At 52.9% G+C, this 25,152-nt stretch overlaps 1 protein-coding gene across 1 annotated transcript in view; it reads right to left on the bottom strand.

Moving 5' to 3' along the window:
* The window catches only part of PFKP (phosphofructokinase, platelet), a 66,555-nt gene that overhangs the window by 7,580 nt on the left and 33,823 nt on the right, over positions 1 to 25,152 (bottom strand). Inside the window, exons 3-16 of the mRNA XM_070391160.1 lie at positions 22,854 to 22,931; positions 19,124 to 19,313; positions 18,131 to 18,296; positions 17,465 to 17,509; positions 17,175 to 17,283; positions 15,740 to 15,835; positions 13,396 to 13,488; positions 12,615 to 12,740; positions 10,791 to 10,855; positions 10,192 to 10,261; positions 9,859 to 10,005; positions 8,040 to 8,110; positions 6,810 to 6,897; positions 5,713 to 5,865 (exon numbers count right to left, since the gene is read on the bottom strand). Of these exons, the coding sequence (XP_070247261.1) occupies positions 5,713 to 5,865; positions 6,810 to 6,897; positions 8,040 to 8,110; positions 9,859 to 10,005; positions 10,192 to 10,261; positions 10,791 to 10,855; positions 12,615 to 12,740; positions 13,396 to 13,488; positions 15,740 to 15,835; positions 17,175 to 17,283; positions 17,465 to 17,509; positions 18,131 to 18,296; positions 19,124 to 19,313; positions 22,854 to 22,931 (1,497 nt within the window). The remainder of the gene's footprint in view (positions 1 to 5,712; positions 5,866 to 6,809; positions 6,898 to 8,039; positions 8,111 to 9,858; positions 10,006 to 10,191; positions 10,262 to 10,790; positions 10,856 to 12,614; positions 12,741 to 13,395; positions 13,489 to 15,739; positions 15,836 to 17,174; positions 17,284 to 17,464; positions 17,510 to 18,130; positions 18,297 to 19,123; positions 19,314 to 22,853; positions 22,932 to 25,152) is intronic.

The following is a 25,152-nucleotide window of genomic DNA, read 5'->3' as shown; positions in this document are numbered from 1 at the left end:
TCACAGGGGGCTGGGGAGTGGTGGGCCTGAGACCAGGTGTCACGAATCTTTGGGGGCAAGAAGAGGAGGTTTGTACACAAAAGTATATCGACTCGGACATTTCACGTGAGTATTTTGTGTCACCTGTGAGAGCATTCTGATTTCCACACACGGGGCCAGTTGCTGTCACTCCTCACTAGGCTGTCAGTTCCTTAGGTGGAACCTCACCTTCCCCTAATAATTAATTACAGTAATTAATTATTCCAGAGGCAGCACATGCTTTGTTATCTCTAGGAGCTGCGATGGGAGGAGGAGAGAGCACCAGTGAGGGCAATTCTTGTCTGACGCAGGCGGGAGATGGACCAGACAGGCCCCTGAAGGCCCGCCTGCTGCAAGGCCAGGGCCAGGGCCAGGGCCAGGGCCAGGGCGGAACCCGAGGGTGCTCTCGCGGTGCTCGCTTGGGCTCTGAGGCAGCACCCAGCACTTACACTGCCCTGCACAGTCTGTCTCAGAAGAATCCTGGGGGCTGGGATGGAACAGGGCTGCACACATGGGCAGATGCCCAGGTTCCCCGCCGCCCCCACCCCCCGCAGGTGCAGAGTTGCGGGGTCCCTGCAGGCCTCCTAAGGCGGAGATCCTTGTCACCGATGCTGGGAGCAGGTTACAGCCACTGACTGGCAGAAGAACATGCCCACAAAGCGGCTCCCCTGTGAGGCCAGTAGGAACATGTGCATCTCTGCACCAACCCCGCAAAGGTCAGGCACCCTAGTGGCCCGGGCCGTGAGCCAAGACCTCGCTGTCTGTGAGCCACAGGTGTCAGCAGTGGCCGCTGGCCAGCACCCTCCACTTAGGCACGCCATTCCTAACTCCTCCCTCTGCATCACCCTGGTTGTGTCTGAGGGTCCAAATTCCTTTCTTCTAAAAATAGTGCGGTATTCCAGCCAGTCTCATTCAGTTACTAAAAGCAGTCCTGACAAGTGAGGGGGTGGCACGTGGTGGGGAGGGGCTGGCTCTGGGTGAGAGGAAGAAATCAGGGAGGGCAGATGCCCCCGCCTGGCCCGGACGTCCCACCAGCTCCACCAGCCCCTCCAGCCTCTGTTGAACCTTGACCCCCTCCAGTGGCTGACAGACGATTCTCCGAGAGAAATCTTTGGGTCCTGTCCCACTGGAGGAAAAACCCCATGTGACAGGTCCAATGCTGCTAACATTGCGCCACACCGGACTTATAAAAATGCAAGTCGAATGTGAAAGGATAAAGTGGCACTTGGAATGGTGCAAGATAGAAAGGACTCTGTGGATTTGTCAGTCCTGTCCCATTAACGGGCTAGGAGGTGTCCTCCCATGACTTGGGCTCCCAGGAGGAGGAGCGTAGGCTGGACTTGGGGTCCAGACCAGGCAGGCCAGGGCCAGGAGGGTTCCCCCCGCAAAGCGCACACCAGTGGCAAAGCTGGGTGACATGCAGGTGCAGCTGAGGGCAGAAGTGGGATGGCAGCGGGAGATGCTGACGGTGCCCGCAGAGGCGTGAAGGGGGCACCTGCAGCCACCAGCACCCAGTGGCTTCTCCAAGGGTGGCCAGTGACTGCTCTAAGGGTCTGTCTATGAGAGAATTTTACCTGAAAGCAGCAACTGCAAGGCCCATTGGAGCTTCTGGCTTGGGATCGAGGCCATCCCCCTGCTGGAGGCTGAGGGCAAGCCCACCTCCCGCCACAGCTTTGTGAGAAAAGGAGCAAGAAGCTCAGACGTGCCCATCAGTTCGAGAGCAAGAAACTCCGGGGAGTGGGCCTAATGCCAGCCCTTCCTGCCCTCTCCCCGCATCCTCATTCGGCCTCAGAGGGGCTGTGCCACTCAGCGGGGCCCTGAAATGGAGTCAGGGCTTTCACGAGACGTGATGGTTTGGAGGAGGTGTCGGTGCCACTGCCAGGCGGTCACCGTCACGGCCCTGCTTGGCCGCTTTCCTCTCCTTGGGGGGGGCGGGGGGGTCATGCCCACAGCAGAGGCCTTGTGCCCACTCACAGCCGCGCACATCTGACAGTGAGCAGGGCCTGACACTGAGTGGGCACCGGGCGTGTTGGAGCTCGGGAAGGGGCATCATCCCAGGGAAGGACCTGGGGTGCCAGAGCATCTACAGAGATGAAGGTGGGAAAACTGCCCTGTCATGGAAAGTGTGACATAACCTCCCACTAATGGAACAAAAGGGAGTGACCATAAATGCGGCTCCTTCATTCGGGAAGCTGGCCAGGTCTCCCCTCTCAGTTTCCACTTGAGTTCATCCCGGCGGCAGTGCTCCCGGGGAGGAGGGCATCCGGGAAGCAGCCCCAGCGGAGTCCTTACCTCCACCAGCGAGTCCAGGGCAGTGTCACAGGCCAGGCTCAGGTCTGTGCCTGGGACACTGTTGCTGATGGTGGCAGGCAGGATGCAAATGGGGATGCAGAACTCCTGGTGACTGCCCCGTGCCTGTGAGAACGTGATGGAGCTCTGGGAAGCCTGAAGCAGCAGTGAGGGCGCCAGCAGGCGGCGGGCGCCTCACCTGCCATGCGCAGGCGGGTGAGCTCCTTGTGCGTGTTAGTGGGGAGAGAACTGCGGCCAGTGCTGTGCAGGCGCAGGGCAACCTGACGGGGCCGGGCACAGGCCTTGGCACTGGGACCACCAGTGCAGGGGGTGTGGGGTGCTGGCCTTGGCAGGGTGCTCACTGCCCAGCACAGACGCAAGCAGGAGGCAGCAAAGCAGGGCTGAAGCGGTGTTGGGGTTAGTGGCGGGCGAACAGCTGGCCTTTCTAGGCATCTCCAAGGGGAGGCAAACCAATTAGGGCCTGGCCAGTCTGGGGACTTCCCGAAGGGAGTGGGGCGAGGCCCTGCCCGTTAGAACTCTGCAAATGACCCCCATCAGTGAGGTGGCCACCACATGGCCATGTCCTGTCCTCTGCTCTGTGCAGGGGGGACCGCCCCCGCATGGCCCTTTGCAGTGCTTACACAAGCAGCATGGAGGAGCCCGAGCCCCAGGTCACTCTGGGACCCCAAGGAGAAAGTGTTTGGCTCTGATGTCGAAAAAGCCAGCTGTTCTTGGGGACATGCAGATTTGGATCACCTGCCTCCTGTGTTAGACAAAGCAGTTCATTACTACATAGGTCCACTGTCTACCATCCCCGCGTCCACGGAGCTCCAACACAGCCAGCGTTTGGTGGACATGTGTGGGCCAACAGCCCCTTGTATGGTCGCTATTTATCCCCCTCGTGCGGCCAGTGCACACAGCAGGAACGCCATGTGGGAGGCAGGCCGGGACCCTGCTGTCCCATGGTTCTCTGAAATGAGTCACCTGTGGCCTGGGAGTGAGTGGATGGTGGGCCTGCGGCGGTTTAGTCCAGGGAGCCAAGAGGAAGGTGAGGGGGTCACTCACCTGCCTGACAGGTCCTCTGTCATCACCCCCTCCTCCCTGTGTTGCCTCAGGGTCCGGGGGGAGACATGTGACAATGGGATGAAGTGATCCCAGACACTGGAGCTGTCTACTCCGAGAAAAGAGACTGGATGGATTTATAGGGAAACAAGCCTGGATCTCTTCCCTCACAATTCCGGCTGTCAGCAGGGCTGTGACTGTGCTGCCTCCGCGGCCTGAGGGGCTACACGGAGCTCAGCACACGGCACTCGGTTCTGGCTGAACAGTGTCTGGCTCTGGGGGTGGACAGCACCCATTGAAAAGCCCGAAGCCACAGCTCTGGCCTGGACACTTGGCCCCTTTCTGATGGGTAAGTGCACTGAGAGCAGGTTCCCGCGGCGCACCTGTGAGCTAAGTGCTGGCAAGAGAGAATGGCTGTGAGGACGATGACTCAATATGCAGAGACACAACAGCTGATACCCTGAGGCCCTCTGGGTTTCTCACCTTGAGCACCTTTGGCATTCTGGGCCTGAATCCAAACCTCCTGAGAAGGATTCAACCTCATTTTGGCTTTAACAAACAGCGCTCTGGAAGAAACAGCAGTTTCTACACACTGTGCCCATACCTTGGTCCGTACAGCCCCAGGGTACCCTGAGCGGGCCCACGAGGGGGCATCCTGACTTCCCATTGTCCCAGATCACTAACCAGAACCAGAACCGTGGCACCACCGAGACCACTTGGCTCACCTGGCAAAGGCGGCCTGGCCCGTCACCAAGGCCGGGGATCGAGCCTACAACCTAGATATGTGCCCATGATTGGAATTGACACCGGGACCCTTCAGTCCACAGACTGACACTCTATCCTCTGAGCCAAACCGGCTACGGCTGGTTCCACATTTTCAACAACATACATGTAAGACTTCCTCATAATCTGGGGCGGCGGGGGGGGGGGGGCGGTGGCGGGGGATTCTTTGTAGCAAAGGAGCCTGGAATTACGAAGCCGAAGAGTCCTGTGGGGGTGCCTAAAGTGGGTATCAAATACCACAAGGAACAGAGGCCAGGCTTGGCAGGACCGGCAGAGACGCTGGTCAAACCCCACCCACCCCACACCCCACACTCCCCACACCCCACCACCCCCGACCACCAGGGTTCTGATTAGGTAACAGTTAGGAAAAATTAATTCCAGTTGCTTCAACTACAAGCTCAGCATAATCAGATTCAAAATCCAACAGAGGCAGGGAAAAGAGCGCTACAAGCAACGGTGGAGTTCACGTGGGGACAGACAGGACCTTGCGATTCACAGCTGGGAGATCCGTGAGGAGAGGACTAGTCGGAGCAGGGGAAGCAGCAGGGAGTCACAGGCAGCAGGAGCAGGGCCAGCAAGCAGTTAGGGGCGCACACAGCGCGGGCCTCCAGCACGGGGACACGGCGACACACGGCGGGGCTTTTTAGTAAAAAGATCGCAGTAAGTTTAGGAAGCTCTCAGACAAGCAGTAAGCATTACTTACCAGTGAATTTTATTTTAAAAGCATTTCTTTTTATTTACCAGCACTAGAAACAAAACGGATGCCATGGGTTTAAGGGGGAAAAAAATCTTAGAAAATCATTCACAAGACCTAGGTCTCAGAAGGAAAACTAAACTTCAGAATTTACTGAAAAAACGTAGGCACTGAATTTTTTTTTTTTTTAAAAAGCTTTCTATGTTAGATGCTGATCTGCAAACTCACATGGGATTTCCCAAGTGTGGCTTGCAAATACAATAATAAGGATACATTTCTACGTTATTGCCATTTAACAAAACAAAACAAAACAAAACAAAAACCTTAAATAGCACCAATATTCTATAGATGTAACTTAACACCCCCAATCTACGATGTGGAGAATGATGCTGACGGGCTCAGATAAAAGTATAATGAACACCAAAGAGGGGTTCAGGTCAATGAATAAAATTACAAAATATTTCGCTCAGGTTCTGTCCTCAAACATCAAAGCAGGGCCATCGGACCCAGACTCATCACAGCTAGGTGACAGAGGCTGGAAGTAAATGGGGCTCAGCCAAAAACCCCCACAAAACTAATTTGAATGATTGTCCAAATCACAAAGCACTGCAGCCAACTGCCGGAGCTGCCATGCTGTCCCGCAGGGACACGGTGCCGGCGCAGCACAGGGGAAAGACGTGGTACAGATCTTTGGGAGCTGGATCAGAGAGGGTCAGATTTTTAAAAAATACTTTTCTGGAAACAAACCAACGCCCCTGACCCTGCTCGCGTCTCTAGTGCACTGGTAGATAAAAACGGGCGAGGCACCCTCGGTCAGTGCCCTCGGCGAGGGCCCACGCACCTGCTTTGCTGCCACACAGACTTACGTCAGTGATGGTGTTCAGAGCGGTGTCGGCACCGATGCTGAAATCAGACCCCGGCACGTTGTTGGACACGGTGGCGGGAACCATGACCATGGGGACACAGAACTCCTCGTGCTTCTCCCGGGCGGCTGACAGTTCCAGCAGCCCCAGGTAGCCCTGTGGGACAAGAGTGCACAGTTGGGGGGCGGGCAGAAGTGGGGCACCGATAGGACCACTAGCAAGTCAACGTGGAAACACATGAAGGTCACGACAGGGACAAGCAGTTCTTTAAGCACCAAGGGGCCCAGGCGATGTCGTCATGTAGACGTAAGACCAAGTCTCTCATTGGCAAGTGTCTCGGTAGCTGAGACTCTTGCATTTTCTTGAAAGGAAGCCATAAGGTTATCACGGGACTGATCTTGGTTGAATAGAAAAAAAAAAAATGCCGACTGGCATGGCTCAGTGGTTGAGCGTCGACCTGTGAACCAGGAGGTCACCGTTCAATTCCAGGTCAGGGCACATGCCCAGGTGGGGTGTGCAGGAGGCAGCCGATCAATGATTCTCTCTTATCATATCTCCCTTCCTCTCTGAAATGAATGAAAATCTATTTTTTAAAAAGGAGAAAAAATTAAGGCCTACAGTCCAATATGGGATAAAACAAATGAGCTGGCCACATAACCTCCTTCCTCTCTGAATGGCCATGGACTGCAAACTCAGGGGAGAGACTCATTCCTGTTGACCTGGAAGGGACCAGAACTCACAGGACAGATGGGCCCATCATGGAGTCAGGGTCGCCTCCCACTGGGTGAGTCCCACCACCTGCTATGCGCTGCCTCACAGTTGTCCAGTGGCAGTTGGGCCTGGGGCGCTAAGGTCCCGGTTGGTGGGGAGCTTGGTGGAGCCGGCATGGGCCACCACTCAAGCCTACGGGTGGAAGAGCCAGGGTCGCCTCCCACTGGGTGAGTCCCACCACCTGCTATGCGCTGCCTCACAGTTGTCCAGTGGCAGTTGGGCCTGGGGCGCTAAGGTCCCGGTTGGTGGGGAGCTTGGTGGAGCCGGCATGGGCCACCACTCAAGCCTACGGGTGGAAGAGCCAACCGGGAATGGAGCCAGTGACGTACCTCAAACCCACCGATGATGAGCAGCGCGTTGATGCTGTGGGTGCGCATCTGTGCAGCAATGTCTTCCAAGTACTTTCCGGGGAGGATCCTGAAAACAGATCAGGAGAGATGAGGCCAGACAGGCTCACAGGGTGGACCAAGCACCGCCAGCACCCTGAGGGCCGCCTGCCCCGGCTCCGGGTAGCGCTGGGAGACACCTGCAGTGGGAGCCGGCTCCCTCCTCCCTGTGGCTGGGGGGCAACCTCTTGGGGGAGCAACCCATGGCAGGGGTGGCCAGGGAGCAAGTCCCTAAGGAGTGTATTTTCAAAAGAAAACAGGGAGAAGCTTCCCAGCTTTCCAGGTATTTCACCTCAAAAGAATTCTGCAGCCTCATGAGAAAAAAAACAAAACAAACCCTAATAATTTGCAAATATTCACAACAAATTTCATTTAAAGGGAAACTTCCAGTTTTATACTTTGTTCAACCTCATCTCCTTTAAAGTCACACCCACTCATATTTGCGCTCCTGTTTATCACTTGTTTCACACACAACCAAGTCAGACAAATGATAGACTCTTCCCAAGAGCCCCCCAACACCGGCCCAGCCATTCCATTTTGCAGCCCGGAGGACACCGTGCCGGTGCTGTAGGTAGACTAAGAAGAAGCTGCATGGCAAACACTTCCAGGCCTGGGCAGTCAGGGCACCCAGCAGGCGCGTGTCACGGCAAGGGTCCTCCCAGCATCTAAGATAAAGCTCTCGAAGCATCGTCAGGAGGGGCTGCCAGCTCACCCAGAGCTTTGCCGGGACGGCACATGAAGCAAACGGTGCCTGGTTAAAATGCATATTCTCCCAGCAGCTATGAAACAGAGGCTTACTGATTCAGAAACATGTTGGGACTGGCCTCCAGTGTGGGTGCCACTCAGCTCTGTGCCCAGGCACTAAGCCACTGTCCACCTGCTCTGACCGTGGTTTACACACACGGTCCCTGCACCTCAGTGATGTCCCTCATCATCATCACCTCCACTGAGGTGGATCCCTGCCGGCCACCGGCTTCCTCTCCCCGGGCCCAGGAGAGACTTGGGAGCACAGGGTCTCTTCTCGAGGGTGGGTCCCAGCCCCAGCCCTAACCGCTGGGGCCTCCTGGGCGGGGCCAGGCTGCGGAGCCTTCCCAGCACGGGCCCCAGCTCCTCCTCTAGAACGGGGCCCTTTCTTCCTCCTAAAAGCAGGTCCAAATCAAGGAGGGAAATTACCGTTTTGTCCCAAGAATGGAGCCGCCTTGTCCGGTCCAGCCTCCAACATCCGACCAGCCGATTTCTTTGATCTAAGATGCAAACAGGGAATGAGATGGCTCAAGTGAGAAAGGAAGGGGATTACAAGTTTTACAAACACCTCAGAGGTCGGCACCTCCGGGCGAGCTGCCTGTCTGTAGGCGTCCATCGTGATGCCGAGGGAGTCACACAGAGCCATCGGCTGCGGCAGCCCTCCTGCCCACGGGACATCCCGCAGCTTCGTTTCCACCAATAGAATAGATTGACACTTTAGTTGGCCAAATTCTACCATTGGGAATTAAAGGAAAAATGAACAGGATTGTGTTTTTTAATTGACATAAATTTTTAAAAAAATTATTTAATGAAAAATTTTAAAAAACCAGAAGGATAGATGATGCCAGCTGGGTGTGTGCACCCTCCCTCCCCACGCCCATCTCCTGGGCTAGGTCTCTCCTCTCTCCTCTCAACAGCAAAACCCTTTCCTCTCACACCCTCTCCATGACATTACTTTAAGCACCACCTGTATTCCAGTGTCCCCAACACGCATCTTTAGCCCGAGCTTCTTGAAGACCTGGACCATGACCTCTGTCTGCTCACTGGCCACCTCCCAGGGATGCCCACCAGACACACACTGAACATCTCAGCGCCTCTTACATTTCCTCGCGTCCATCAGCTGCAACTCAGGCGAGAAACAGGTTCATTCTCACCTCCTTTTTCACCCCTGTGCATATTTAGGGACCAAATTCTACTGGCTCTGCCTTCAAAATGCACCCAAGACCCTAGAAGAGTCTCATGGACACCACTGTGGCCGGACTGGACCACGCCCCCCACACCTCCTGCCTGGGTTACAGTGGAAGCCTCACAACTAGTCTCCCACTTCCCACTTCTGCCCCACAGTCTGTATGTGCCAGGCTCCTGCTCAAAACCTGTCTTCTCAGAATAAAAGCCATATGAAGGACCTGGCCCGTCTCCTCCCCACCTCACCCCAACCTGCTCTCCTGCTGCATCCCACTAGCCCCTCCCACCTCTGAGCCCCTCAGGCCTTTGCACTGTCCTGCCTGCCTGGGACAGCACCTGCTCAGCCCTTCATCTGAGACCCCTCCCAGCTGCAGACATGCCCACCCCTGCCCCAGGGCTCACCCAGCCCCTCTGTGTGGCCCCTCTAGCACTTCCTCACCTGCTCTACACTTGCACAGTCTATTTTCACTTACCTTCACCTCCCTCCCTAAGATGAAAGCTCCACGGAAGCAGTGGTTTTGTCTGCTTTCTTCACAAACTTAATTCCACAGCATGAGAACTCAGTAAATAGTCACCAAGTGACCAGGTGAACTAACCCTGTGGACAGGATGCACCGAGCTGAGAGTGCAACTGCAGTCAAGGTACTGTCTCTGTCCAGTTTTCTCACAAGGAAAATGGGGACAATATCTCAGATTTACTGTGAGACCTACACCGGCGAGCACATGTCAGTCTCACAGGAGTAGAAAGACCCTTCCTTAGGATGAGACCCTAGAGCAGAAGTTCTCCTTAAAAAAGCAGGTACTGTGCCCTGGCTGCTGTGGCTCAGTTGTTTGAGTGCCATCCTGTGCACCGAAAGGTTGTGGGTTTGACCCCTGGTCAGGACAGGTGCGGGAGGCACCTGTCTCTCTCTCCCTCTCCCTTCCTCTCTCTCTAAAGTCAATAAAATCATATTTAAACACACACACACAGTTGCTGTGTTCCTGGTGGGGCCCGAGGTCCCCCACTTGCCCATGACTTTCCCATCGAAGACATTCCTCCACTGGGCACCTCCGGAGGGACCCACCTGGCCTCTGGCAAAGCCCTCGAAGCCATCGTAGACGGCAAACATCTTGTGTCCTTCTGAGATGCCAACCCGCACAGCCGAGCGCACGGCCGCATTCATCCCGGCAGCCGGCGCACCCACGTTGATGACGGCCACGTTGAAGCCACTCTGTAAGACAGGGGGCATGTGGCACCCGTCACAGCTGTGTCACTGCTCCATGCACCCCTGGGAGGGGGCCCTGCCAAGCACCAGGTGCCAGGAGTGGCCGGCCAAGTGCAGGGAGGTGGCAGGGGCCCCGGGTCAGCGGGAACCATCAGGAACGCCCCTGGGAGCCGGCAGGCAGTCATCACCCACCTTGGTGATCTGGGAGTCTGGCTTCTTGATGGCGAGCTGCTTGTAGATGTTGAGGTTGCCCTCAAAGCTCCTAGAAGAGAATGACTCTGTTGAAACAACTTTAGAAGGTGCAGGGAAGGAGGGCGCAGAGAACAGTGGTGCAGGGAGCAGGCAGTCTGCAAATGCTGTCCTGTCCCTTGGGGGTACCTGGGTCCTGCTGCCCTTGGTGGGGGGACGGACACGGTATGTGGGGCATATACATCGTGTAACTGGGCTAAGGGACAAAGGCGTCCAGTGCTTCTCAGGTTTCTTTGCCAACACTCTACCCACTTGCTACTTCCTATCTGAATCTCATTACATTCGGATGACCCCCTGCCCAAAATAAACAACGAAATAAACCTTCCCCCTCTAACTATTCGCCCAGGCCCTCAACCTGGGTGAATAGCAATGGCGCCTGCTCGCCATCTTCATCCTGCCTTCTCACAGTGGGACCAGACAAGCACACCTCGCGGGGCCTTCTGAATGAATAATCCACAGGCCTTCTGAGCGGGTAACTTCCCAGCCTAAGGAAGGGCCAGGCCAACAGCACATGTTCCAGGACAGAGTCCCCTCAGAGTCACCTTCCTCGGAGCTGCACGGCATTGCTGAATCTCCTCTCATCCATCGCCTTCTGGACGCCCTGGGTCTTGAAAGAGACGAAAGAGGAAGAGAGCAGGGTCAGGACTCGGTGCAGCCTGTTGCCCAGCTCGGTGCCTCCACCTCGTCCCCCTCACGTCCCGCCTCCGAGGACCAGCAGCCTGGGGCGGATCCACAGTGGGCCCAGCTGGCCTGGCACCGCCCGGCTGTGAGGGAGACACCGGGGCCACTAGCTCAGGCCACGTCATTGAGGAGGAGGAGTGGGCACTGCCGGCCACCCCAGGCAGAGGTCCTGAGATCTTCGGGATTTCACTCTACGAGAGCAGAGGCAGAAGGAAATACATCTCTCACACAAGGTCCTGACAAATTCGCAGGTGGATTCTGGGAAGGAAAAAGTCAACAGGACCTGGGAGCTGGGGACCCGGATGGGGTCTCCGCAGGCAAAGGGAAAGGCGTGCAGACGACACACCCAAGGAGGACCTTCAACCCGAGGATCTCGGGTAAGTTATTTATTTGGTTTCCCCATCTGTACAATAAGGAGAACACCCGCTACCTCTAGTGTCATCTGTGGCTATAGAACATGCCAGATTTGCCCTGGCCGCTGTGGCTCAGTTGGAGCCTCCTCCCATACACCCAAAGGTGTGGGTTCGATCCCCAGGCAGGTCATGTGCGGGAGGCAACGGATTGGATCCATATTTCTCTCTCACATTCATGTTTCTCTCTCTCTCTGAAAATCAATTTAAAAAATCATTTTATAAAACACACCAGGCTCTTAAGAAAACACCTGGCACATAGCAGGTGCCAATGAAGGGCTCACTGTGGCTTTTGTGAGCCATCTGGCTAGTTTACCGTAATGTAGGGTCATTTGGAGGACAAGCCAGATTGTACCTACATGTTTATCTCTGAAGGGACAGAAGCATTATCTCACTCTCTCACAGACATGCACGCAAATACATGTACACACACACGAACACCCTCACATACAAACACACATGCTCACGCACTCATGTATACATATGAACACACTCACACACAAACATATCCAGACACACATGCTTAAGACAAAAATACATATGCATGCACACACAGAGACATGCATGCAAACACATATAGACATACATATGCTTAAACAAAAAATACCTTTGGACACATACATACATAACAAACATAGACACACAGCTTAATTCCCTCCCACAGGCTTTGAAATGACATGTCTAAGGTAACTTCCAACAAGCCCCGTGACTGCATTACATAATCACCCCTCTGTATGTTATCACATGCATGTACTTCAGAGCTGCTGGAAAAGACCAGGTAGGATGACAGTCATCAACAGACTTTGAGAAATGAAAGATAAGAACAGTTTCTAATGCACCTCACTGCCACCTCCCCTCGTGGACTCAGGTGGGGAATTACAGCCTGGGCCTGGAGGAATGCCCCCTGAATTAGCCAGGCCAGGGTCACCCCACAAACTCAACGTCCTTGAGAACAGGATGGAAGGAGCAGCCGAAATCTGAGGGGCTAAGGAGGCCCTGGGCAGCCCCGCCCCCCCCCACCCCCAGATTCCTCCCAGACACTCTCAAGGGCCCTCCCAGTACAATCTTCCTGACAGCGTAACCTCCCCTAAAATAAGTGCAGTCTAATGCGCAGAATCGAGACAAGCAACCAGTCTGGGTGATATGGAGCCGGCTGCCACGCCCACAGGGCAGCGCCGCACGTCCTGGTGAAGGTCATCTAACTCCCCTGCACTTGGCAGCCACAGACCAGGAACAAGGTGCCTGCTGTGCCTGCACGCCCCTTCCCCAGCTCACCATCTGCACGCACTCCATCAGGGGCAGGCGCACGGCCTGGTTCCCGTTCAGCGACACCACGCAGGCCGGGGTCTCTGGCGTGGCTTGCAGGAGGGCGACCACGGCCTCCACCCCCATGCGGCTGGCCTGTAAGTGACATTCATGAGAGTCAGAGAAGGCCCACCACCCGCCGAGGCAGCGTTCTCACCAGAGACCCCTCGATGCTCCAGGCAGGGGCATCCATGGGCCCCTGTCCCCTATGGTTCAGACAGCCCCACTGTGTCCTAAACACATCCACCTCAGCTGCCTTTCTGTTCTCTGGGACTGAGTAGTTAGGTACCCAAGTCCTTCCTGCTTAACCCTCTTCCAACAGAGAGATTTAGTCTCCACTCAGAACTGGTGGGGAGGGGAGGGGAGGGGAGAGTCTGTGGTGTAAAGAACAGTGAAGATTAACAACCCAGGATCTGGACTCTGGGATCTGCTGTCCCTGGTTCTGTTTCTAGAAACCTGCATGTGAATGCCACCTCCCACAGCCTGGGTTTGGTCCTAGAGTCCCTGTCACCCACCCTCCACTGTCCATGTGGGTGGGGTCTCCTAGCTTCTGGGTGACTGGGGCCTGGGAACTGTTCTGGTCTGAGTCTCCCAATGACAACAAGGCCTGGAGGGTCTTGGAGACAGGTCGCCCCGTGCTGCAGGCAGATGCTTTTACCAGATGGTGCCAGGGAGCAGCTACCTGTCTCTGGTGCTCCCAGAAATGCCCCTTTCCTTGGGAACAGGCCTGACAGCTTCCACCCTCACTTACCAAAATCCTGTCAAAGGCCGAGGGCGTCCCGCCTCTCTGCACGTGTCCGAGGATGGTCACGCGGGTGTCGTATCCCAGCTGCTTCACCACCAGCTGCAGGAAATATCTCCATCAGGGGACACAGAACAGGTGCGGGCAGATGGGCTCCCACTAGAAGATGGGCCGGAGCTGGGAAGTAATTTTCTGTTCTTTCTTCACATCTACTGGAGAAATGTTCTAATTCCTAAAGTTTGGTTCTTGAAGGAATGCTTAGGCTAATGGCTAGCTGAAAATGCTTCTAAATAATGCTTTAATTTTTTAAATAGAATTTTTATTTCTCCTACCTTGCAAATAAACATAAATAACATGATTTTTTTTTTTTTAAATAAAGTTTCTACAGCTTGTGTTGAAAGCATGATTAATACTTTGTAGAAATGTCAACATTTCCTGAATCGCCCGACATTTGCAGTGTCTTTGAAAAGCACGACCCAATAAGTGGAGGTGTCCCCTCAGGTGGGACCCCTGTGCACACATCTGAGAGGCAGGGACAGGCCACTACCCGCTGGGCCTCACGCACTCCTCTGTAAACATAACGGGCTTGGGCTCGCTCTGTGAGTTTCATGGTTCAGTCTCCACTTCAATTAAGTGGGAAAGCAAAGGCTTTGCTCTCACTTTCCAGATGACTTCCTGTGATAGCATGCAGTTAGACAGGCATGAGCAGAGCAGGAACGACAAGCCAGGTAAGGAAGGTCACCCAGGGCTGCCTAGCAGCAGGCAGCTATGGGATGGGCCTCGCCCCCAGGGCAACCTTTCCTCCCCTAGCATAGGGTCGCTGAGCTGGTCGGAGAGCCTCTTAGAGGAGGCACAAGGGGCGGGAGAAGAGACTCATGGGACATCCTGATAAGCCCTTGCACAACCACTCCTAAAGCACTAAGCCTCAGGACAATGACCCGCATCAACTAATCTGAGGAACAAAGCCTCGGGTCTGCTGACCACAGAGACAGAGTTTGGGTCAAACCAGAGGTGACATCTGGGCCTCAGCTGCGCTTCAGCTCCAGGCCCGGGAAAGCAGCACGGCCTGAGCACCTTTTCCTCACTCCCTTCTTCCTCAGCTTGTGCGACTTCTTTGCCTGTTTTCTCCTAAGCTCCAAGGCCTTTCTTTTGCCTCTGTAACTTGTTTCCTGAGCCCACACAGCCCAGCAGGCTCACCTCTTCTACTGCTGTGACTTTCTAAATAAACTTTTGCTTATATTTGAGTCTTGGCTCTAAATTCTTTCTTTCAAGTTTATCTTTAATTTTAAAAATTATTATAGATGTAATTTTTTTCCCATTGACCCCCTCCAACTCTCCTGCACACCACCCCCAAGCCTTGACCACACAATTGTCTGTGTCCATGGATTATGAATATATGCATTTAAATTCCCTGGTTAATCTCTCCCACCCCCACCCCCACCCCCGCCTTCCCTCTGAGATTTGACAGGCTGTTCTATGCTTCCATGTCTCTGGATCTATTTTGTCCATTAGATTCCACATATGAGTGAGAACATGTCATACTTGTCTTTCTCTGTCTGAATTCTTTCTTAGCCAAAACTCAAAGACCAAAGTCTAACATCGGGGGCCATTCGCCATTAACACTAAGAAATGTTGGCTGATATTTTTCACAGCCAACTCTCAGTATTTTAAGATTTAGGTGCACAGCTGGCACCGGAATAGAGAAGGCAAAACTGAGAAACCAAGTTGACAATATCCTTTGCCCTGATGGGCAGCTTCAACCAGAGCCTGTCTGTGCCCCTGGGATGTCCAGAACGTGCCCAGTTGTCCCCATAACCGGGGAGCCCGGCCCATCCCATCACAGGTCACAGGCCTGACGAGCCAGCACCCGAGGCAGGGCCCTGTGGCAGCAGCACTGCAGTGTCAGCCCCTCTGCAGGCAGGGAGGGGCGGTGACTCCTGTCCACCATCCGGCTTTCTCTAAGAACATGCTCAGCGGATGCTCCCAAAGAGAGAAGGGGACAGACAGGGTGTGCTGCTGGGAACTGACCCTCCTGGCTCTCTGAGTGGCTGGGCCCAGAACGGGACCCTCCATGCTCACCTTCTCCACTGCCCCCTCTCCTGGGCGAGCTCTGGCCCCTGGGGGATAGTCCCAACAGTATCCAGCAGCACTGGCTCTGCAGAAGCCGGAGCTGTGTGAGCCTCATGCCACTAAAGCTCTGAGTCATTATGAAAATAGTTTTTACTATCAGAAAAAAACAAAAAACATTTCAGAATAATAATGCATCATGCCAGACCCCCTGCCAGCGTGCCAGCATCTCCCATTTGCAGGCAGGCGGGCGGAGGAGGAGCGGTGGGGAGACGGACACACTCACCTCCTTGATTTGCTCCGAGGTAATCGGTTTATTTTGGGTGTCGATTGCTCCTTCGGACACAATGATGATATTCAGCCTTTTCTTCCGGGCCCGGTTCTAAGGAAACAGACATTAAAACCCTCTAATGCCTAAACGCTCTTAACCAAACCAGGGCCAGTTTGCCCTGATTGAACTGGCCAAGAGGTAGAAACAGTCAGCTAATGTCACACGCTCCGTTCACTAAGGACACGGGGAGGGCAGAAGAGGTGCTCTGGGTGAGTAGGTGCAGGAGGGGGCAGGGGCTTGAGATTTAGTGATGCCACCAGAGCTTCTGGCACCCAGGTGGCCCCAGGCTGGAGGCTTTTCTGGTTGATCTTTGACTGTGCTCCCCAGACAGGATGCCCGCAATGTCCCGTGCGGTGGTGATGACACGGGTACCCTCTGCGGCACACAGATGTACCCGTCCGGGCGGGCCACCCTCCTCTCCTGCAGCCAGCCGCGTAGCCCCCAGCACCAGCTGGTTGGCGGAGAGTACCACCACCAACCAGACCCAGAAATGATGAGCTCATATGTCACTTCCTTGCTAGTGTTTGAACTCTGAACACTCCCTGCAGTCACGGCTAAGAGCTCCAACCTCATACAGGGGCCCGGCTCTTCGAAGCCAAGGTGCAGCGTGGCTGACAGTTCCTCCCAGGGCTTTAGGTCAGCAAAGTTAACTTGGTATTTTCTGTGAATTCCTGTCTTTGAATCTGCCACCCTGAAGGTGACAGCGACGTTGTTGCACGTGTCCTCAGTGCGGGCAGTGCTGAGGTTCCTGCTGTATACAACTGCACTGAGCCTGTGCCATCGGCTCACATTCGTTACCTGTAGACCAGCAATAAGGGTTGTAAAAACAGAGCGTGGGCAACTCCCCACACTGGGGTTTCCGTCCTGAAAGCTGGTGTTTTACGTGAGACCTCACGTGCCTCAGGGGGAGATGTGCCTTACAGGAGTGATCTATAGTGTCGGCTTCAGAGCGGTGCGCCAACCTCACCCCAGGCCCCGCACAGAGGGGACACCAGCTGAGAGACGCATCGTAGCCCAGGCCAGTGTGGAGGGACATTCAGATCAGAGTGAGAACACAGGTCTTCCTATCGATCGGTAGAGATCAAACAGGAAACAGGTTTCCCCCCAAAGCCAGTACCTTTCAGTAGCTGCTACCTCACAGCACCTCCTCCGTGAGAGCTAACCGATGCTTTGCATGGAAAACGGAATGGTTGTCGCTTTTCTCTACCGCCTCACTCTGCAGCCCTGGGATGCAGACCCCTGTGGACAGCCACTGCCTGCCGCTGCCCTGCACCCAGCTTCGATTCACCCTAGAATCCGACTGTTCCCACCTGTCTAAACCCTCCCAAACTGAAAACCCTAAAGATGCTCACAGGGCACGGCCAGCGCCCGGAAGCAGAGAGCGAGTTACCTCTGACAGCTTGACGCACATCGTCTCCTGCCAACCCTCTTCCGGCGGGGATTCCGGGAGGAACACCCAGTCCGCCCCACAGGCCAAGGCGCTCACCAAGGCGAGGTACCTGCATGGAAATAACCAGGATGCAGTCAGGCTGCCACTGGGCACCCAGAGCTTGGGGGTCCAGGGCCCAGGGCAGACAGAGCGCCGAGCCTGGGGAACCCCTCCCAGGGCATTGGCATGGGGTGCAGGGCTCTCCAGGGGTGTGAGGTCCTTCCACCTGGACCATGTCTGCACATACGTACCCGCAGTGTCTCCCCATAACCTCGAGAACGAAGGTCCTCTGGTGGCTGGAAAAGAGAAAGGAGACGTGAACTCACCACGGCTGGGAAGAGCTGGGACACAGGGAGACAAGCGCTGTCAGCCACGCACACAGCAAGGCTGCTCTGTAGCTATGGCAGGCGCCCCAGCCTCCAAAACAGGACCTGTTTTCTACAGAAGCAAAAGCTACTGCAAGAGTCTTTTAAACTTTTGTGAGTAAAGGGGCTCGGGCAGCCCCTTTCCAGTTCCACATTTTACAGCTTCATCCACACCTGGGTGCGTGAGGCTAGAAAAGGAACATGGGGGACGGGATGCCTCCCCACGTCTCTAACAAGGACTGGGGCGACATGCACCCACACTTTTACTTCCCGCGATTCCTGCCTGAGAACACGGCAGGACTTAAGACAATGATGATTTTTGTCTTCTAAATTCTCTCCAATGAACATACTTTTCTTCTATAATCGGGGAGGGAGGGAAGTAACGTCATAGAACTGAAAAAGTGAACCTGAGAACAATTTTCTTGCACCATTTCTAACACTCAAGTGACAAGAGCTGCACCAGAACACCCTCTGTGCACCCTCCCAGAGCCAGCACGAGGGCCCGGCGGCGTGCCCGGTGCCACCTGCCCACCCACCGGCACCTCTGTCTACCTCTGGGCTGTTGTCATGATGGCATCAACGACTTCAATGATGCGGTGCAAAGCCGAGTCAGTGCCGATGGTCATGTCTGTCCCGCAGAAGTCATTGTCGATGGAGCCCACCATGCCCACAATGTTGAGGTGCCCGTGCTTCTGCACATCCTCCTTGCTGATCTTGCCTGCAAGGACACAGCCACATGCTCCATCACTGGGAGACAGGTCGGCCAGGGGGACAGAAACCCACGACTCGAAATGCGTTGTCCATTTATTGGTTTGATTGGTTTTTTTTTAAACTCTCCATGACCTAATCCTATACCCTCACGGAAATCCATGCCAGACAACAGGGAGGCGCGGACAAGCTGGGAGCTGTTGCGGATGAGAGCATGGGGCTGCTAAACTCGAAGGGAGGGGTCGCACGCTGCAGTCAGTGGGTAAACTGACGTCTGCCTGGTAATGCCAGGAACAGCATGGCTCTTTATAAGGAAATATCACAATCACAGAATTAAGTGGTGAAGGATATTATATAACCATTACATTGATTTCTTAGAGGCCCCTGGGGAGCTAGCCCACCAGTTGGTCATGTCTACTTCGCGCTCCGACACAGTGAGCAGATGTGCCTACACCCAGTCAGAGTGATCGAAACTGGGGCAGCTCAGGCAGGGACCTGGGTGGCTGTTCCTCTTCCGTATCACCCCGAGCCTGCGTCAGCCCAGGTGTGGTGGACAGGAGGTGCGGGGAGGCCCCTGCTACTGGCTCCAGCAATAAGACTCCCTGCTCATATTTTGTATTAAATTGCAATTATGTAACAACACTGTTACCACAGTACAGGGGAATAAGTTATGGTTATTATTTGAGGTCCAATTTGAATTCTGAGGCGGTGACTAAGGTCTGACACCACCAATACCTCTGGGACAGTCAGACAGGCAGCAGGTATGAGGCAAAGCTCTCTGCAGGCCAGGGAGGACGGAACAGGCAGCAAACCCCGGAGAGCAGCGCGGCGACTCACCATCTCGGGCCAGCTCCTCCAGCAGCGTGCTCCACTCCCCGCGGAAGATGTTGGCCCCGGTGAGGCTGCCGTCCCCGCCGATTACACACAGGTTGGTGATGCCCAGCTGCACCAGGTTGTGGGCAGCTTTCAGACGGCCTTCCCGGGTACGGAAGGCTTTGCACCGGGCGCTACCAATAATGGTCCCGCCCTGAAAAAGAAACGAAATCCCAGTTAATTTAATCTGTCTCCTAACAACTGTGCAGAAAGCTGGGCAGATCGGCACATGGGAGTGCTGATGCAGACACAGGACTTCCCACAGGCGGTCTGCTGTGAGAGTTTGTCGTTCCTCCATTTTTAGCTCCTTCTGGAATTCAGTGGATAGAGACATTGGCTCCATGCCCAGGGGGAGCCAAGTAGGGTCTGGAAACAAGGAGCAATGTCAGCTAAACATGCAGACAAGAGTTTGCAAGGTGACGACAGCCATCCGGAGGCTGTGCAGTGGGGCAGCCAGACCCTGAGCTCCCCCAACACCCGGAGCCTAAGGCAGCCCAGCGCTGCCATCAGCCTCGGTCAGAGAGCGTTGAGTCGGAGGCCCAGGCCACAGGCTCCCCTCCATTACTCAGAGCTCACCATACACACAGGCAAAAGAGCAACCTGGGCACCAAAGAGAGTTATTTCCAACTACATCTCCAGCCTCAGCCCTTCTTAAAGGCTAAATATTAAAGCGCACACACACACACACACACACACACACACACACACAAAACCAAACAAACACTGAAGCTGGGCCATCCCATTTCCAGAGAGATCAGTTGTGAGCTTTCCCACTTGGGGCTTCATAAATGAAGAATTCCTAGCTGCAGTTAGAAAAATGCAGGGCTCCCTGACATGTATCCGGGAAGCACATATAAAACTGGAATTTGCATGCAAACCTTCAAGTGCACCCTCACTTCACAGAGCTCCCTCCTCAGCAGTGGTCCTGCGTGACCGTCAGTGTGACGGGCGGGCGTTATGACTTGGCACAGCACAGGGCGCCGGGGTGGCAGGTGCAGGGCACAGAGCAAAGGTAAGCTGCTTTTCTGAATTTTGATCTGACCAAGAGCAATTAGAGGGTCATGTGATTTCTAACAACTGGAAGTTAAGTCAGCAGCTGATAGACGGTGTGGAGATAATACAGCCAGGGCCACAGGGATGAAACCAGGATTGGCTGAGATGCAGAGAAGTAGCCAGCATGCACACACACACACACACACACCCCACAGCCACCCCGTGTCTCTTGTCTTCTGCACAATCACAACAGGAGAAAGGAAATGCTCCCTGCACACACAGCTCACTGTCTGGAATTCAAACAACACTGTCCTGATTTTTTGCAAATATCACTCGACCTAAGTGTTGATGGGTTCCAAACTTTCCTCCTGTCTCTTTCCAGGAGAAACAGGTAAAGGTGTACGTGCAGACGTATGGCTCTGTGATGGGTATTAAAACGTACACCCTGCTATCATATCCCAAACATGATGTCAGCTGACGGTGCACAATGTACTGAGGTGATATGTGCATGTACTGTGAAATGATTACCACAAGACTGGTGTATACATCTATCAGTCTGCATAACTGCCTTTCTTTTTTGTGGTGAGAACTTTTAAGATTCACTCTCTTAGCAACTTTCAAGTGTATAACACAGCATTGTGAACTTGTTTAAAGTATGTGACATGATGATTTAATATATGTACACACTGTGAAATAACTACCACAATCAAATAAATTAACACACCCCTCACCTCATATAGTAACCTTTTGTGTGTGTGCTGTAAGAACACTTAAGATCTATTGTCTTAACAAATTTCAAGTATACAATACAGAATTAGTAACTACTAGAGGCCCGGTGCACGAAATTTGTGCACTGGCAGGGGGGCCTCAGCCCGGCCTGCACCCTCTCAAAGTCTGTGAGCCCTTCAGGGATCTCTGATGGCTTAGACCTGATCCCCAGTTGAACATCCTTAGCACTGCTGTGGAGGTGGAAGAGGTTTCCACCACCACTGCTGCACTCACCAGCCGTTACCACCAGGGGGCAGCTCCTGCATTGAGCATCTGCCCCCTGGTGATCAGTGTGTGTCATAGCAACCGGTCATTCTGCCGTTGGGTCTATTTTCATATTAGCCTATTATTATATAGGATAATCACCATGCTGTGCTGATATGCCAGCACATATTCATCTTATAACGTATTCATCTACCCTTTGGCCATCATCTTACCATATCCCCGTGCCCCAGCCCCTGACAAACACCAATTTATTCTTTGCTTCTATGAGTTTAGATTCTACATATCAATGAGATGATACAGTATTTGTCCTTCTCTGTCTTACTGATTTAACATAATGCCCTCAAGATCCATCCACTGTGTCCCATATTGCAGGAGTTCCTTCTGTTATATGACTAAATAATATTCATATATTTTCCCATAATTTTTTTATCCATTCACCCATTCACCCATTTTATCCATGCGCTAGCAACTTCACAGGCAGTATATGCATTTTATTCCTTCTATTATAAAAGTACTCAACAGGCCCAGCTGGTGTGGCTCAGTGGTTGAGCACTGACCTATGAACCAAGAGGTCACAGTTTAATTCCCAGTCAGGGCACATGCCTGGGTTGTGGGCTCAATCCCCATTGGGGGGCAGGCAGGAGGCAGCCAATCAATGATTCCTTCTCATCATTGGTGTTTCTATCTCTCTCTCTCTCCCTCTTCCTTCCTCTCTGAAATTAATAAAAATATACTTTTAAAAAAGTACTCAACAGGAGTCACAGATGAATACATATGCTACAAAGGTAAACCCACAGTAGTGCTTCATGAGTTTATTCTCGCCACGTGGGCTCTCCATTTCTCAGCTGTGTGGGGCCTTTGCTAAGCTACACAGTGTTCTGGAAATGTATTAGGTATAATTAAGTATAAGCATAAAATAGCTGGGCAGGCGCCTTTTACATTAAAAGTAAGCAGCTGTTTCTTTGCCTGAAGTGGTGATGACCTCATGTTTGGGCACACCAAAGAAATCTACTCCATCTGGAGCAGGCCAGGGCAGGGCGCCGCCTGCCCTCTAAACTCATGGCCCACCCGGCCCAGGTGGCTCAGAGGCTGAGCACTGACCTATGAGCCAGGAGGTCGTGGTTCGATTCATGGTCAGGGCAGATGCCTGGGTTGCGAGCTTGATCCTCAGTGTGGGGCATGCAGGAGGCAGCTCATCAATGATTCTCTCTCATCACTGATATTTCTATCTCTCTTTCCCTCTCCTTTCCTCTCTGAAATCAATAAAAATTAAAAATAAATAAATAAATAAATAAACCCAGGGCTCTCAGAGCTGCTGGCTGGGGTCTCTCCCAGGCTGTGATACCCTGATGTTGGGTTTTATCGAGAAAACCCAACAGGCACAGGTATTCACCACTAAACACACAGCACCAACAAATCAAAGCTGCCTCAACACGAATCTGGTGTACAAACCCCAAATCTGCTCCCAGTACCATGAGGAATGCTAGCTACCGTGCATAAATTTTTTATTGCAGGGATATTTCCTCCATTTGCATGATGGGAAGTGTTTTTACAAAATTTAAGTGACACATTAAGAGTGTCTTCTTCCCTGCCGCCAGGCAGCACGCTGATCTGTTTTAAGTCTGAAAGGAGTATAAGGACCAAAGGCTCCAAACTCAGGGAGGGACTCCCTTACAGAGAGAAGCAGTCTATGGGACCCTGCACCTACCACTTGCAGGATGCTGGAGACGCTCTCCCAGTTCGCTTCCACGATGTTGTTGCCTCCGTCCACCATGCCTTGGTAGCCCTGGGGGAGAGAATGAAACCTTTTAAAAATGGGGTAAATATTGTTGCAGTATTAATTGATCCTAAACTACATGAAATGTGAATACCAGTGAAAATGAAGGTAAGTGCCTAGGAGCCCAGCATTTGCAGACCGTCCATACAAGTGTCACTCACGGTCATCAGTAGTGGGAAAGCCCCTTGAATTTAATCTCTAAGAGTAGGAATGTCGGTCCAGCCTCATCCAGGGCACTGTGGGGAATATGAGGTTTGCCTGTTGCCTAATGGTGTCTGAGAGATTGAAAAGGGACTTACCAAAACTGTTTGTCACTTAACACAAACGTGGTGTCAATCACATGGCATTCCTGAAAACACTCCTGTCACGGCCCCCGCCTGCCCAGGCACACCCATGCTGCTTTTGCTATATATAAAATACGACTGATAAGCACAGCTTAATTCAGTCTTCTTCCTTCCCATTAGTGACATCTTACTACACGGTAGGGACTGTGAGTAAATCAGCATATAAGTGCTCACTTTTGCCTGGAACCCCAAAATAATCACCTTTCAATTCTAAACGCATCTCTCTTTTACCCAGAGAATATATAAGATCAAGAAATGTAGAAATGCTCATTTGCATCTTTGTCTAGGTGACTCACTTTCCAGGGCGTTTACCCTCAAAAGGACTGGTTCTTAACCTTTTAGTAGGGCTTATCATAATAGATTATCATTGTGAATTCAGGTCCCCTACCTAGTGAAGGCCAAGAGGAAATGAAAAAGGAATAAAGATTTTTAATAATGAAATGCCCATTGAGTATAGAGCCTTGTGCATAAATTAATCAATAGTGAAGGCATCTTGCTGATTAATTTATATACTTATAAATGTAAAATATCTGTAAATAATATAATGAATATATTATGTAACATTTCATATTAGCATATATTTATATGATGAAATACTATATGTTATAACACTAGATTATGCACATGCATGTATATGTATTTATATATATGTTATACAGTATAAAATATATAATTATGTTTATTAATTATGCATATGTAATGTAATTATAATGTACTAGAGGCCGGGTGCACGAAATTCATGAATAATGGGGTCCCTAGGCCTGGTGGGTGATCAGGGCCAATCAGGGCCAGGCCAATTGGAGCCCAAAGGCCCCAGCAGGGTTGGGACAGGAGATGATGGTCACCAGGCCAGGTGCAGAAGGAACAGACGCCAGACACCAACACTACCCTCGGCACCCCGCCATCCCATAGTTCCCCGCCTCCCCCCCTCCTCCTTCCCTTGGTGCCACACTGCCACCAGGACCCGCTGGCCAGGGAGGGATAGGGAGGAGGGGCTAGGGGAGGTTTAGATCCACAGTTTGGAACATGCAGGAGGCAGCCAATCAATGATTCTCCATCATCATTGATGTTTCTATCTCTATTTCCCTCTCTGAAATCAATCAAATATATATTTTTAAAATGCAAGGTTTTTAGAGGAAGGAAGGTGGGGCAAGGGAGCTATTGACAGGGGGGCATTTGACATCTTGCTCACATTTTAGATAGGATAACATAAGGTGGTCCTCAGAGGGTGACAGGTGAGGAGTGGCAGTGTGTGGAGAAAGGCACTGCAGGCTGAGGAACAGGCTGTAATGACTCGGAATGTCTGTGTCAGTGACACTGAGCATGTGTTGAGGGCCATCGCTGGGATCATTCATCCCCAAGAAGTTTCAATTCTGAATGGAAGGAGAAGCACAGAGATCAACGGGCCTTTCTTAGCCTAAAAGGTGAGGCAGGCGGCAGGAGTGGGCTGCCCTGCTTCCCTACAAATGTAAACACAGTGTAACTAACTGCACATGGATGTCAGTCAGTGGCCAAATCAATGTCCAGCCAGCCCTGGTGGCTGTGATGCGGCGTTATTGGCCAGGGAGGCCAAAGCCATGCCCCCAAGTGCATGTAGTATAGGAAGGGGCGGGCAGGAAGTTGGAGCTGAGGCTGCCTGGAAGCACTGCATCTGCCATGGAGCTGGACTGGGAGCAACTGTTGGTGCGACTGGCTTTGGAGTGGGAGGGACCGCGCTTCCTGCACATCACTAGTGAGTCCCTGTCAGCTCGCAGTGTGCCAGCCAGGCTGGGTGGGGCCTGGGGAGATCTTTCCCTCCTGGAGCTGTTCTTCCCAGGGTGGTTGGTGGTGTCAGTAGTTTGTTTGTTTTTTGTTTTTTACAATTTATTTTTTTATTGGAAAGCAAG

The sequence above is a fragment of the Myotis yumanensis genome, unplaced genomic scaffold (assembly GCF_028538775.1).
Source record: "Myotis yumanensis isolate MYYU_CA2020_CCGP unplaced genomic scaffold, mMyoYum1.0.hap1 SCAF_1, whole genome shotgun sequence".
NCBI lineage: Eukaryota > Metazoa > Chordata > Mammalia > Chiroptera > Vespertilionidae > Myotis > Myotis yumanensis.
The sequence above is the reverse complement of the archived record's forward strand: the minus strand, read 5'-3'. Positions and strand labels throughout refer to the sequence as shown.